At 40.2% G+C, this 14991-nt stretch overlaps 1 protein-coding gene across 3 annotated transcripts in view; it reads left to right on the top strand.

Moving 5' to 3' along the window:
• Positions 1 to 14597, top strand: part of LOC103456889 (cAMP-specific 3',5'-cyclic phosphodiesterase 4C-like) — a 22083-nt gene extending 7486 nt beyond the window's left edge. For all 3 annotated transcript variants that reach the window (XM_008396841.2, XM_008396768.2, XM_017306430.1), the window contains 15 exons: positions 233 to 367; positions 1530 to 1657; positions 1747 to 1929; positions 2025 to 2064; positions 2176 to 2246; positions 4215 to 4377; positions 5523 to 5616; positions 5736 to 5893; positions 6559 to 6657; positions 6763 to 6927; positions 7065 to 7164; positions 7256 to 7410; positions 9080 to 9202; positions 9320 to 9502; positions 12619 to 14597. In XM_008396841.2, coding sequence (XP_008395063.1) covers positions 233 to 367; positions 1530 to 1657; positions 1747 to 1929; positions 2025 to 2064; positions 2176 to 2246; positions 4215 to 4377; positions 5523 to 5616; positions 5736 to 5893; positions 6559 to 6657; positions 6763 to 6927; positions 7065 to 7164; positions 7256 to 7410; positions 9080 to 9202; positions 9320 to 9502; positions 12619 to 13395 — 2574 coding nt within the window. In that variant the 3' untranslated portion in view covers positions 13396 to 14597. The remainder of the gene's footprint in view (positions 1 to 232; positions 368 to 1529; positions 1658 to 1746; positions 1930 to 2024; positions 2065 to 2175; positions 2247 to 4214; positions 4378 to 5522; positions 5617 to 5735; positions 5894 to 6558; positions 6658 to 6762; positions 6928 to 7064; positions 7165 to 7255; positions 7411 to 9079; positions 9203 to 9319; positions 9503 to 12618) is intronic.
• Positions 14598 to 14991: the final 394 nt, after the last annotated feature.

Below are 14991 nucleotides of genomic sequence, written 5' to 3'. Positions count from 1 at the left end.
CACACACACACACACACACACACACACACACACACACACACACACACACACACACACACACACACACACACACATATTCATTGCTAATTTATGCATTACCGTTGAAGTTTTACCCACTTTTAGGCAAATCAGTTCATATTTGCAACAAATGAATTTCTCATTGCTTTCAGTTTGTGCTGCACAACGATCTGCCTCGCTTCCCTCCTCACCTCACGTCCCTCTTGTCTCACAGGGGAATGAATTAGACGTAACAGATGCTGTGGAGAAGGCGGAGTCGTCTCGCTACAGTCGATCCTACACGTCCGGGGCCACGCTGGGGGCCGAGCTGCGCAGAGGACGGACCAGAAGACTGTCTCCCAGTCTCCAGGTACAGGAAGACCGGAGCGGTCACATTAACATGCCTGGAGGGCATGGAGCTTAAAGGAACCGTGAAACACTACCGACAGCCAAGCCAGCCCATCCTGTTCACGCTCTGTCAGCTATCATCTTACATTTATTTAGACGCCACGTCGTAAAAGCGTGATGAAATGAAGTGACGTGGGGATCACACAAAGGCACGTTTTAGTACCAACAGGAAAAGTCTGCATGTCAGCAGACCCGCCTTTAGTCGTCCATTGATGATGTTTAAAAGTTAGCAATAATATAGTTGCTCGTTCTGTATTTAATTACATTTGCTGCAAAATCTATTATCAAAAAAGTGCAAAACTGTCATAGCTGCATGCAGTCAATGGATAATGCCTGCAACTCTAAACTCATATTTACCTTGAATACTCTTACACACAAAAATGAGCCAGGAACACTCCATTGAAGTCACAGTCAAAGTTTCTGCGACTTGGGATCTATGTTGAAATAGCTTAGCTTATTTTAACTGTAGCTTCAGCTAAAATAGAGCCAAACCTAAGCTAACGACTTTAGCTCTCTTTTAGCTTGGGCTGGACAATAAATCAATAGCAATATCTATGTGATAGACATTTCAGAAAGTAAATAGATCCAGAACCGCACAGCACTCTGGGAGATGTAGGCAGAGGAAAGACTTTAGCTGCTCAACCTAAGCAAGGTTGGTGGCATCAGCTAACTCACTCTTCGGTCACCTAGCAACAACCTGTTGAGTAACCTGTGCAGCAGCAGTTTCAGGTTTGGCCACCGTGCCTCATATCTGCTCAAAGATTTAAAAACAATAACATGGAGAGAAAACAATGATCACGCCACCAGTTTGGCATTATTTCAAATACCTAAAACAAAAACTAGTCAATAAGTTATCATTATTGACAGTAATTGCTATTGACTGATATGAAACTCTTATATTGTGATACTTTTTTCAGCCAACATCGTCCAGACCTAACTTTCAATAGGTATCAATAGATAATGCAGCAAAAGTTTGAAATTTGGTGGACTGTGTAATTGTTGATTTTAACCCCGCTGTAGTTTCTAGCAAGAATAAAACGTTATATCAGCTTCACTCCAAACCCTCAGAATCTAAACTTTCCCGCCGTCTTTTAGTCACAATGCCTGCATCAATGTCTCATCAGGTACCCTGCTGGCTCCGTCCTCGAGATCGCACCCGTTCCCCCGACATCCTGAGCAATATGTCACGTCCCACAACGCTTCCTCTCCGCATTCCTCCTCGCATTTCCATCACACAAGCGGATACGGACAGGTACCACAAACTTAAACCCCCGGCCCCCAGAAAATGGCTTCACAATCCTTTCTTTCCAAGCTTGATTTGATTTTTTTTTTTTACTTCAGTAACGAAGCAGAGAATGGAGTTTCTCCCGCTCACACTCCTCTGGGCTCCCAGAGTCCAAGCCGCACATTGAACACCTCACTGCCTCAGGGCCAGAGAAGAGAGTCCTTCCTCTACAGATCTGACTCGGACTACGACATGTCCCCCAAGGCCGTCTCCCGTAATTCTTCCCTTGCCAGCGAAGGGTGAGCTTAAGAAACAAACACAGCAGAGATTGTGCCGTGTTCCCATCAGTTCTGTTGTCTTTGTCACTTTTTTCAACTGTTTCTCCTCCTTTTAGGCACACAGCAGAAGACTTCATTGTCACACCTTTTGCTCAAGTGAGTTTGACAAAATATCACTGGTTGTGAAAATCCAACGCTGCAAGACATTTGATTTGCTTTTTTTCTCTTCAGAATACATAATACTGTGATGTTGTCTGATGATTTTAGGTACTGGCCAGTCTGCGATCAGTACGGAGCAACTTTACCATCCTTGCCAATGTCTCCACACCGATAGTCAAGTAAGAACCAAACGTCTCTTAAATTATCAGCTCACACAATAAATCACACAAATACAATTCTAGGAATTAGTCTGAATGAAATATAAATGCTCTGTCTCTCATATAGCACCTCATTATGGTGAATGCAGAGCACGTAAGGATGTATTATAATATTTTCCCTTTTTGTAAAATTGGATTGTGGTTCTGAGCTCTTCTTGTGACTAAACCATACCTTTAAACAGGCAGTATTATGTAAAAGTGACTTTTATGAGCTTTACATCGTATTATGTTATTGTCTCATCAAAAACATACCTGGGGTTTTGCTCAGCTCCTTCAGATTAGCCAGCAGCAATTAGCAAACAGCTGGTGGAACTGAACATCTGCTGAGCTCATTGCACTGAGACATTAGCTATATGTCTCAGTGCAAAGCTGGTAAAAACGTTGTTAAAGGGTTAATAGAGGAGCCATGTTGTGTCAAACTGGCACTATGTGGCTGGAAAATACATAATACTGCCCCTTTAAGGTTAAAAACTGGAGTAAGACTCTTCTGCGGTATTAATAAAAGCAACTGTTGCATGGAGATCATGCAAGCTCCATTTACAAACAAGCAGCTATCGGAACCGGCAACATTTAGTTCTATGGCTGTTTTACTAACCAAAAGCAGACCTAGTCGATAATTTAGGTTGGTATTTGATTTTTTTAAATCTTCCAGTATATTATCATATGTCATCCGTCAGACTAATTAAAATGGAATAATATAAAACTTTCATTCAGCTACAGCTTGATGAGAAATGATGACCATCTAGCAGCAGGTGAACTGGTCCATTTGATATGCGTGAGAAGTCAGGGTTTACATTGGTGAATATTATTACTTCCAAATTGTGCAGGACTTTCTGAAAGTTATGTATTTCTGTCTGTTTTAGGGGTGATCTACTCCGAGTGAGTCATGACACCAAAGGGCCTATCGAGCAAAAGCTTTGAATTATCCTTATGATTCATAGAGATATGACTAATAGGCCTCTTTTGCTGTAGACATTGATGTTTAACAAAAAGGGACAGAGCGTCTTTCCAAGCCTGTAGAAATACTTCTAGTCTAGAACAATGCCAGCGGCGCTCTGCTATTCTTCATTTAGCCAGCGCAGTGTTCTTTTTATTTGAGTACAAGTAAGGAATTTTACTACAATTTCTTACATGTATATTTTTCATAATTTTTTTCAACATAATTTAAAACTGCAGTATGTAATTTTTTGTAAAGTTTTTTTTTTTTTTACATATTTGTTCAAAATGTCACAATGTCTTGACAGCATAATATAAAACAGATAATCTATGAAAAGATCGCCCTTCTCCTAGAGCTGCTATTGCCGCTTGACGAAAGGTACCACTACCGGTCAAAAACAACCACACAGAGCCAGGAGGAGGATCTTAGCGCTGTCAATCAAACTTGCGTATGCGCTGCTAAATATGTTGATGGCAAAAAAAACAACTTACCGTTTCAGGAAAACTGTTTATCCACCGTTATCGGTCGCCATGCTGACTAGCTTTAGCATTCATGGTGGGCTTCTTTGGGGTCAATCAGCTGTAGAGTATCAGAGAGAAACAGAGAGGTTGTGAACGGCGCATACATGAGCATGATTGACTGCCAATCAGAGCTCCTCCTGGCTCTGATTGGTTGTTTCTGACTGAGTGATGTATTAATTCAGTTAATAGGACCATAGGGAGAAGGCAGCGGAGCTTGATTTTTTTCAAAGATTATCTGCCTGATGTAATGTCAAGTCATAGTGAGAAGTTTAACTTGTAAAAAACATAATATATGTGTATATAAATATATATATATTTTTGCAATACTGAACTAAAACTGATTTTTAATGCTATTCCAACTGGCCAATGCATGTATTGTAATACAGAACTAAAGTAGGTTGGTGAAAATCTGCCAGTAACTGGTCCAGTCTGCAGTCTTCTCTCTGATCAGATTAGCTGCTGTGCTTCCAGGAGGTCTCCGTTAGGTGGAGTGTGTGTCAGCCCCAGGGGGACACTTTCGGACCAGCAGTACCAGCAGCTGGCCCTGGACACACTGGAGGAGCTGGACTGGTGTTTGGACCAGCTAGAGACCATCCAGACACACCGCTCCGTCAGCGAAATGGCTTCCAACAAGGTAGGGAAACTTCTCTAACCCAGTAGGTCCGACTACACATCCACAGGATGACTTCTACTGTCAATGTAGGGTCTATGTTTGGAATCAAAGTATTGAGAGCTTAATGAAATGGTGTGTGGAAACAAGGTTTCCTACTATCCTGACTCAGGGTGTATTCACTCCAGCCATGTTGAGTTTGTTTTAATCCGTCTCTATTTGTCTGCCTAGGAAGTCGGGTTTGTTTGAGGAGGTGCAATCAAACGCTGATCAAAAACATGAACTCCGGTCCACCTACAAACCTAGGTCACGGTTTGGCTGAAGTGAACTTTAGTATGGTTCAAATGCACATGTGGATGCAAGTGGACCGGAGACTGCTCCTAAAGCCGGAAGTAAACTATATTGTTCATTGCAATCTGGGAAACTACAACCTAAACAAACGTGTGAGTCTATTGCTAGCAGGAGAAATGGCTCATGGTCTTTTACCAGCAACAACCACTAAAATGTGACACTACTCCGTTTTAGATAACATTGTCCAAAGAAGAAAGTCGTGTTCATGTCTTCTTCTGAGGTTTTTTATAGCTTCCTTCGGTAGTTCTTGGTGCAGCGCCACCACAGGCAAAGAGGTGAAAAGGTTTTTCGCTGCACTGTTGAAAACCGCAGCAGCTGAAAATGTAGTTAAAGTCGCAACTTTATTCCCTAATCGAACTGAGTCTACTGGAGAAACAGGTATGACAACACAAGTGGTCAAAGCGTTCTTTCAGAAGGAAATTCCAGCAAATTACTGTGAGAAACGTCTGGAAGGAAGCAGAGATTTTGACCCAAATCATACATGAAATGTAAAGAAAAAAAGAAACTTGGGCTTCTTGTGTAGGTTTGATCAAGCTGACAAAAATTGGTAAGGTTTTGTCTGTATAGTCTATGTAAATATTTGGTTTTACTGTCGTAAAGCCTTTGGTATATGTATTTTTTAAATGTAGCGAATACACAACAAACATTATTGCACAACCCATATCTGCTACCTTGATAGCTTTTATTTTATATTGCCCAATTCTCACTTTGCTCCATAAAAATAAAAAAAAAATGACATACATTTTATAAGATATAATGTTAAAATTACCATTTTGACCAAAACTGCGCTTTGTTCTGCTCTTATTCTTCTGCTACAGTTTAAGAGGATGCTGAACAGGGAACTGTCTCACTTGTCAGAGATGAGTCGCTCTGGGAACCAGGTGTCAGAATACATCTCCAGCACTTTTCTGGGTGAGCCGGGTCAGAATTACAAATGTCTGTCGTCATGTTTACAACTGTTTGTAAATAAAGAAACTACATTGTTGCTGTGCTTTAACTTACAAATCCGTTTTTTTTTTGTCCCCATGTAGACAAGCAGAACGAGGTGGAAATCCCGTCTCCGACGCTCAAAGACAAACCAATGAGTCACATCAGCGGAGTGAGGAAACTGTCCCACAGCTCCAGCCTCTCCAGCGCCTCCATGCCTCGCTTTGGGGTCAACACGGACCACGAGGACGAGCTCGCCAAGGTGCCGTTCGTTGTAATATGTAAAGAAACATCAGCCTTTAGTATGTTTTTTTACTTATTTGGTATAAATGCTGCCTCATAAATGGGGTGGAATTTTTTTATCCTATAAAATATGACTTTATTACCAGATAATATAATTTTTCATCACAATCCCCTCTTTTGATTAGTAGAAAATATGTTATATTTTATATTAATCGTGTGATTAATTTTTTTCTCACAGTTCTTAGGGTTTTTTGCAGCAGTGTCCTCCACTTTTCCATTTCTTGGCAGCTTGATGACCAAAGCAGCTTGTTGAATTTGACTGGCAACCAGTCAGAAAATAACATTTAAATACTTTTTAACTTGTATTTTATTGAATAATTGTTGAATAACATATAAATTTAATATTTAAAAAGTTATGGAGTTACATTTTCTTATTTTTTTCTCATCTTCCCTCCAAATTCCTGAGGCCCTCTCAGCGCCCCCTTTAAAAATCCCCACTTTAAGAGACACTGGTCTGGATCACTTTATTGCACAGACGTCATAGGATTCAAGTTCACACATATCTGGTCTGAAAAACCAGAACTTCTAAAACCGTCTGTGGTGACGCTACATTTTTTATTTTATTCTGAGTTTTAAGTCCAGATGATGAAATCATTTTTTGTACCTTTGTCATGTTTCGAACAGGAACTGGAGGATCTAAACAAGTGGAGTTTTAACATATTCAAAGTAGCAGAGTTCTCCAACAACAGGCCGCTCAGCTGCATCATGTACGCCATCTTTCAGGTAAAAAGCAACAAAATCTCCTAAATTTTTTCTTGTGATTTTTAAAACATAGTTTTTTTTATTTTATTTTCGAGTCTCTATCTCCTTCTTTGCTTACCTCTCCAGGAACGTGAGCTCCTGAAGACATTTCGAATCCCCGTTGACACTTTTGTCACTTACGTGATGACCCTAGAGGACCATTACCATGGAAACGTAGCTTACCACAACAGCCTCCATGCTGCAGATGTCACCCAGTCCACACATGTGCTCCTCTCCACGCCTGCTCTAGATGTAGGTTCATCGGCCCAAACCGATTTGAAATTTACTCAGTTTATTAACTTTTTTTTGTTGTTGTTTAAATTGGCGTATTTCCATTAAGTGAAATGAAAACGCAGCTTCTGTTGTCTTCTCTTCCTTTATCCCACCAGGCGGTCTTCACCGACCTGGAGATCCTCGCCGCTCTGTTTGCTGCAGCTATCCACGACGTAGACCACCCCGGAGTTTCCAACCAGTTCCTCATCAACACCAGTGAGCGCACCGCAGCACGTGCGTCAATAAGTGCCTCATATTTTGTTGGCATTCACGTCCCCCTCCTCCTCCTCCTCCTCTTCTGAATCAGACTCAGAGTTGGCGCTGATGTACAACGACGAGTCGGTCCTGGAGAACCACCACCTGGCTGTGGGCTTCAAGCTCCTGCATCAGGAGAACTGCGACATTTTCCAGAACCTCACCAAGAGGCAGCGGCAGAGCCTGCGCAAACTCGTCATTGATATGGTCAGGGCTTCGGCAAAAACCACACCCAACACGCACACAGCAACACAAACACTGTCTCTGTCTTTCCTTACTGCTGCAGGAATCCAACTTGTCTTTGGTTGCTTTCGGGTTACATGTGTTGGTTTTCTGTGTTTAAGTTTCACGCTGCTCTATGTCACCTACGTGGGAGATGAACTCTTTAGTGATGCCACTTTGTATAAATTAGATTGTGTGAAGTATATATAAACAAGCCTGTCCCAGTAAGCAATTAATCATCTAATCGCATGGTAAATTGAAATGAGCTTGATTAATCATCCATTTGGATGATTAATATTTTTTGAAGGGCAATATTACTTACAGAGACTTCTTAATCCACTTTAATTCTGGTTTTGGTTGTGTGTGGTTTTTATTTCCATTTCATTTATTATTTTTGGTTGTCAGATTTTATTTTGGATGTTTAAAATGTTTTCCAGTTCCAGTGTGGAGTGTCTTGGGAAAAATTAAAGTTTATTGATCTTTGAGACGGCGAACTTGCATTAATATACCGTTATCAAAATATTGCTTGAAAAAGGTCTTAAAACAATTATCATTTATTGCAATAATTTTGAGGACAATTTATCGTCCAGCAAAGTTAGTTATTGTGACAAACCTAACAATACATTGATTCTACATTTAATTTGCTTAAAGCTACATTATGTATCTTTCATATATATATATATATATATTAAAACATAATTTCAACAAACATGTAAAAAACTATTTTGTTATTATATGATAGATAATCTGTGAAAAAATGGATCTGCTGTCATCTGAACAAATACACTGCGCTGTCAGAAACAACCAAGCAGAGCCAGGAGGAGGGTCTTAGCGCCGTCAGTCACTGTCGCATATGCGCTGCTCACATCCTTCCGCTTGCTCTCTGCTACACTAAACCTGGTTCACTACAACATAGCCTGCCACAAATGCTAAAGCTAGTTAGTATGGCCACCAATGACAGTGGATAAACAGTTTTCTTGGAACGGTAAGTTGTTTCTTCTCCTTTAGCACATTTAGCAGCGTGTACACATAGTTGATTGACAGCGCTAAGTCCTTCCTTCTGCCTATGACTGGTTGGTTTTGACTTTGACCAGGGACTACAATAGCAGCTCAGGGAGGAGGTGGAGGAGCTTGTTCTTTTCAAAGATTATCTGTCTCATATTACACATGGTGACGGTTCTAAAAAATATAGATATATATATAAAAAATATATATATATTTTAAAAGTTACATACTTTAGCTTCAAAAGGTTTAAAGTTATAATAAAATATTTTTTGGGCATGAATTTAAATCTGAGTTAAGTTAATAATTCTGTAATAAATATAGATTTGTGGAGGCCTTTTAGACAAAAAAGAAAAAAGTTTATTTAATAACTTACATTCTTGTGAATTTCAGTTATCTGAAGTTTAGGAGATTACATATTTTTCATTCAAATTATTTCCAACTAATTCCAATAATTAGGAGCATTTTTTTAAAAAGGAAGATTATTGACAGCATTGGACTACTGACTGTAATCTTAATTAGTACTAATTGGACATTTTTAATCCTTTATGTCCTAAACAGCGACTCTTGATGAACAAGGGATACAATAGGAAGTCAAACACAAATAACCAAAACATGAAAAGAAAAGTAAGATGTAACTGTCGGTGTGCAGGTGTTGGCCACAGACATGTCTAAACACATGACTCTGCTGGCTGATCTGAAGACCATGGTGGAAACCAAGAAGGTGACGAGTTCAGGTGTTTTGCTGCTAGATCACTACACAGAGAGGATACAGGTAAGGTGGCATGAAAATGTTCTTTTTGCCCATTTTGATGCCTGAAATGCCTTTAACCTATGTCTGTATCAGTCCTTGAAGTACCTTCAATGTTTTTTTTTTTTTTTTGTCTTGCAGGTGCTGAAGAACATGGTCCACTGTGCCGACCTGAGCAACCCAACAAAACTGCTACCGTTATACAGGCAGTGGACGGAGAGGATTATGGAGGAGTTCTTCCGACAGGGCGACAAAGAACGAGAGAGGGGGATAGAAATCAGCGCAATGTGCGACAAACACACTGCCTCTGTGGAGAAGAGTCAGGTAAAACTTCACCTGGGTAACACTAGCGCTAACAATGTAAGATCAGCTCACTCGGAAAATTCTCCTTCAGTCTCTTCTGGGCTTAACAGAAGAAATAATCTGAAATCCTTTAGTTGGTGGTGAGATTATTCATGTGAGCATCTTAGAATTTTAATCTGAGTGTGGATATCGATAATTATTGATCAGTTTTTTTATCTTAAATATCTGAAATGCAGCCAAGCTGGTGGCGTGAGGCAAAACATGAACAATTCAACAGGTTGTTGCTAGGTAACCATAGAGTGAGGTAGTTGATGCCACCAATCTTGCTTAGCTTGCCAGAAGATGTAGAGCAGCTACAGTCTTTCCTCTGCCTACATCTCCCAGAATGCTTCAGTGAATATTCTATGAATTGAATATTGAATATTCTATCAGATGCATTATGTATTGATATTGACAATTGCAGACACACTCTTCCACCACATGTGACCTATCATAGTTTCATTAGTTGCCATTCGGGCCGTTTCCTCTCAGTTTGAACTTCTTCTCTGGAATGTGTTGCCAGATTTGTCTAATGTGAAGGCTTCTGATTCCAGCACTTTTTGCGCATTAAGATTTGCTTGAATCTTGCTGCTTTGTACCAGTAGGAGGCAGCAGCTCTCCTCTCACATCTTACAGAAACATCAGACATGCCGCGTTTTCTTTAGCAACATGCTAAAGAGAACAACATGCTAACAGCACCATCTTCTTTGATCAGTGTCGCCATGTTGGTCATTGTGGAGAATCACGTTGCTTTTTTTATTTAAAGCAGCCAATAGTTTGTGCAACTTTCCTGCAACTTAAACTTGTTTCTGCTTTTTATGTAATAACTACATAGTTCAATTTGTTTCAGTGGGATTTTCTGTGCTAGATCAAAGCAGTGTCAAGTATAAGATTTACAAATGTAAATTCTTTAGAAACATGGGGTGTCTTTGCATTTGGCCCTATTGACTCTGTGTTTATGTGAATGTTTATATCTTTTATATAAACGTTCTGTACCTGTGCATGGTCATAGTCCATGTCTGTATTCTTTGCTGCCATTTGACTTCAGAACATAAACTTAAATAATTTTGAAGGAACTCAGGATGTGATATTATGCTTAGAAAACTCTTAAAAGGGGGAATAATATTCTGAGCATCAGTCCCTCATCAAACACACAGCCAGATGGTAACAGTTTCTCAATTATTCTATAAAAATGTTCTATGCCCCTGGAAAATACATGACAACCCAGAGTTTACTCTGGACTCGGCTTATAGATTTATAGTCACATATTTCCATGTACATACTTGTTCATATTTCAATTTATTTAATTACATTTATATTTAGGTCATATTTAAATTAGTTGTAATGTCACACTCGATATGATGTGTTAAACATCATATATTTATATTGTTATATTTATTTGTTAATATTTAGCACTGGATGGGAGTAGCTTGTCAGTAAATAAGCAATTTCCCCTTGGGGAGCAATAAAGTACATTCTGATTTTTGATTCTAAAGTAGAGAAACAGGGTAACACTTGATTTTACACTTAAGGCTTGATTTACTACGAGGTTTCACACTCACTCTGCGAGTTCATCAACACTGGGACTGTTGATCGGCTTGACTGTTTGCAGGTGTGTGGAAAAAACACCTGCCCATCTCCACCCTCTAGTAAAGCCAGCCTTAGTCCTATTACGCCCTCTGGTGGAAATCTGAAAGTTAGGAAGAAACCTCCACACAACACAAACATCCCAGATTCCTAACACATACATGTAAAAGACTTCAATGGTTTTGATCAAAACATTTCACTGTTTTAGAATGGACCTGTCAGAAATTCTAGCCAGGCAGTATTTGCACAAAAGTCCTGACACAACTGTCCGCATGTCAGGGGAGGAAGTATTAGCATTAACAAAAGTTCCCACAAGGATCCTGTTTTTAGCAAAATTCATATGCATAATTTAACATCCTTTGGGTGCATTTAATCATTTACTGTGAAACATTTTGACCTTCTTAATATAAGTCAAAGCTTTTCAAGCATAAGAGGACTCTGGAAAGAGACTTCAATTCTACCAATTGGCTAAATTTAGCTTAAATGTCTGCTGGCTTTGGTATCAAAACTTTATCTGGACTTTCAGAGACAAACATAAACATTTAACCTCGCTTTTCTAATCATATTGCAATAATGTTGTGCTATGGCCTTGTGTGTCTTATAGGCAGCGTTCTACATTCATTTCCTGAATGTGGAACTTGCACAATGAGGTGACAATCCTTTCCCTCCTCTAGCCAAGCGACTGACGAAATTCATACTCGTAGATGTAGAAACGTGGGCTATCGATACAACACAAGGAAGTTGAAAAATGTTCAACTTCCGTTGCTAATGCATCCCATGTGTTGTGTTCACCTCGAAATGCTACCTGTGTGTTGAGTTCATAAAAGGTTCAGCTTTCTACCTGTAGTAGTTGATCCCTGTGGGTTCACAACTGTGAACCCAACACGCATAAGGAACGTTCCTGCGTTGGCAGCGCATAAGGCCTCAAGCCTCAGGCCTCATATGTGTGAACATTTCACTACTTTGACGTGTATACAACGTGCAAACAAAGCGAAAGTAAGTGGTGTTTACACAACCATTAGGCTTATGCAGACATCATTAATGTGTAAACAATGTGCAAAATATGTGTCAATGGCACATATTTCATGCTTTGTTTATGAGCTGCCAACATGCCCTTCACACGTTTACCCGTTGATAACGGTTGACATTCTGATTCCTATCGGATGGATATACATCGTGTACTTTACGTGTTGTTTGCGTGTTGCATACACATCAGAGTAACGTGAAATGTTCACACCAATATGACGCTGGCGGCGTTCCATATGTGTGCAAACGTCTATGTTCACCAGCTTGAAAATTCACATGCACAAATTTTGTCGGTCTTTTGGCTGGAGGAGGGCAAGCAACTGTCTCCTCATTGCTCAAGATCCACAGGACATGAATAGAGAGGGAGCGACATCGCATGCATTGTGCCTTGTCAGCAAAATGCTAACAATTTTTTTAATCAATGTGAACTCTACACACAGAAATAAAGATGTACTCTTTTTCCCTTGCTGTTCTCTCCTTTCAAGGTTGGCTTCATTGACTACATTGTTCACCCTCTATGGGAGACTTGGGCCGACCTGGTGCACCCGGACGCCCAGGAAATCCTGGACACCTTAGAGGAGAACAGGGACTGGTACCTCAACACCATGCCCCAGTCGCCTTCGCCTCCCCCTGACAGACACCTCCAGCATGACCGCTTTCAGTTCGAACTCACACTCGAGGAGCTGGAGCACAACAATCACAACAACATGTACCGAAGGAGCGACAGGGACAGCCAGAAAGCCACGTGTGATGACAGTGACATGGAGAGAACGCAAGAAGACACTGAAGAGGAGGATCAGAAGCAGGCTGATGCTGACGAAGAGGATGAGGAGAACCACAATGGTGAACAGAACGGAATACAGGAGGAAAAGGAGGAACGCACTGATGGAAATGAAGGGGAGGAAGCCGAAGAGGAGCTAGAAGAAGTTCAAGAGGAGCAAGGAGGGGAAGAAGTCAACGGTGAACAAGATGAAGAAATAAAAGAAGAGGATGAGAAAGACGAGGATGCTGAGGAAGAGGTGACCAAGGATGAGGTTGAAGTTGAGGAAGCCGAAGTAGACGAAAACCAAGACAAGGAAGAGAATGCAGAAGTAGAGGAGGAGACAGAGGAGAATGAAGCTGAAGGCAGCACAGAAGACGGTAAAGAGGACAGGACAGAAATGGACAGTAAAGACGAGGAGGCAGAGGACAATGCAGAAGAGGAAGAAGAAGCACCTCAGGAGGGTGAGGAAGATGATGAACAAAAGGAAGAGGAGAGTTAGCTGAAGAAAGTATCAATGAGGAAAACTGCCAAAGGGGGGATAATCAGGAAAAAGAGCCGAAACGTGTCCGTCTTTCCAGAGAACGCGCTCTAACCGCTTTACTTTCTGAAAGTCAGATTGGACTTTTCTTTAGAGCAATACTTTGCACCAATGGTGAAGCATCAGAGACGAGGAAACTCTTTGGATTTTTCTAAACAGCCTAGTCATTGCAGGAAGTGGATCATCAGGTAGTGACAGAAACTGGGGTCTTCCAATCCTGTCGGTGCATCTATCACTGCCGTTTGGGATAAATGGGGACATATTAATAACAAGACTGAGGGTTAGGGGTTCGGGGAAGATTTAATCAACGGTTTTGTAGCTCCTGGGAATAAATTAAAGGAAAAAAATATATGCTGAAATAATGTACATGCAAATAAGTGTGTGCCTGTTTTTCGGTTGTTATAGACTGTCACGCGTTGTTTCTTGGTCACCGTCTAATGTCTTATTGATGAGGACCATAACACACACACACACACATGGACCATAATAACTCAAAAGCAAACTTAAAATTACAACGCCATATTAGGGCCATTGTAGATCTAAAAAAAAGGAGTACCTACAATAACCCTAATACGCCGTTGTGTAAAATAAATTCAGAAAAGAGATTTAAAAAACGCCACCAGGAAGGTGTAACTTGCCATTTTTTATTGAATACGAACCTGTTTTTCAACCTGTGAGCAGATTGTTTCACACACAGAATCAGCCAGAGCTCCTCACTTCTAGCAACGAAACTGGTTTTCTGACCCCAGACTGTTTCTCGTCACAGTGGAAAACCTACGAGGCTGGTGTGTTGTATGTCGTCGATGTTCAGTCGTGTGGAGATTACAAATAAATAATCGCACCGAGTGTTTATGCCATTGTGACATTGTCACCTGAGTTGTGCCAAAACGTCCCACAACCAGCACTGAGCAACACAGCCTCCGAAGAGGGCGGCTATGATCACAAAGCAATGAATCCGTGGGACCAGGCCAACAGGTGTGATGGTCTTCCACAAATGTATGTTTTTGTTTTTTGTAAAAAAAAAAAAAAAAAAAAAAAGAAAGAAAGAAAGAAAAAGACAAAAAATTTATTTGGCACTTTATCAAACACCCTTGTTGCATATATGTACATAATAAACATGTATTTTAATCTGCTGATGTCATATATTAAATATGATTAACTCATTTGCTGGTTTAGCGTCTTGTTCATTGAAGAGTATTTTTACCGCTTTGACTTTTACACATTTTTGTCACATTGAAACCAGAAACTTCAATGTATTTTATTGCAATTTTATGATAGGCCTAGAAGCACATAGAAGAGGAAAGGGAGGAAAATAAAATGATGGAGCTGTTTAGTTTGATTTTTTTTTAAAAGAAAATCTGAAAAAGGGGAGTGCATTTGTGTACTCTGATACCCCTAAACAAAAATTACAGCACAACCAATTGATCACGTAATTAATAAATGAGTCCTCATTTGTCCATAAAAACTATAAAACCATTTCCATAAAAACCCAGCTTTTGTGGGAAAGCCTCATAGATTTGTTAGACAAACAGCATCACGAAAAAAGTTCAGGAGATG

This window comes from Poecilia reticulata, linkage group LG1 (genome assembly GCF_000633615.1).
Source record: "Poecilia reticulata strain Guanapo linkage group LG1, Guppy_female_1.0+MT, whole genome shotgun sequence".
Lineage (NCBI taxonomy): Eukaryota > Metazoa > Chordata > Actinopteri > Cyprinodontiformes > Poeciliidae > Poecilia > Poecilia reticulata.
The sequence above is the reverse complement of the archived record's forward strand: the minus strand, read 5'-3'. Positions and strand labels throughout refer to the sequence as shown.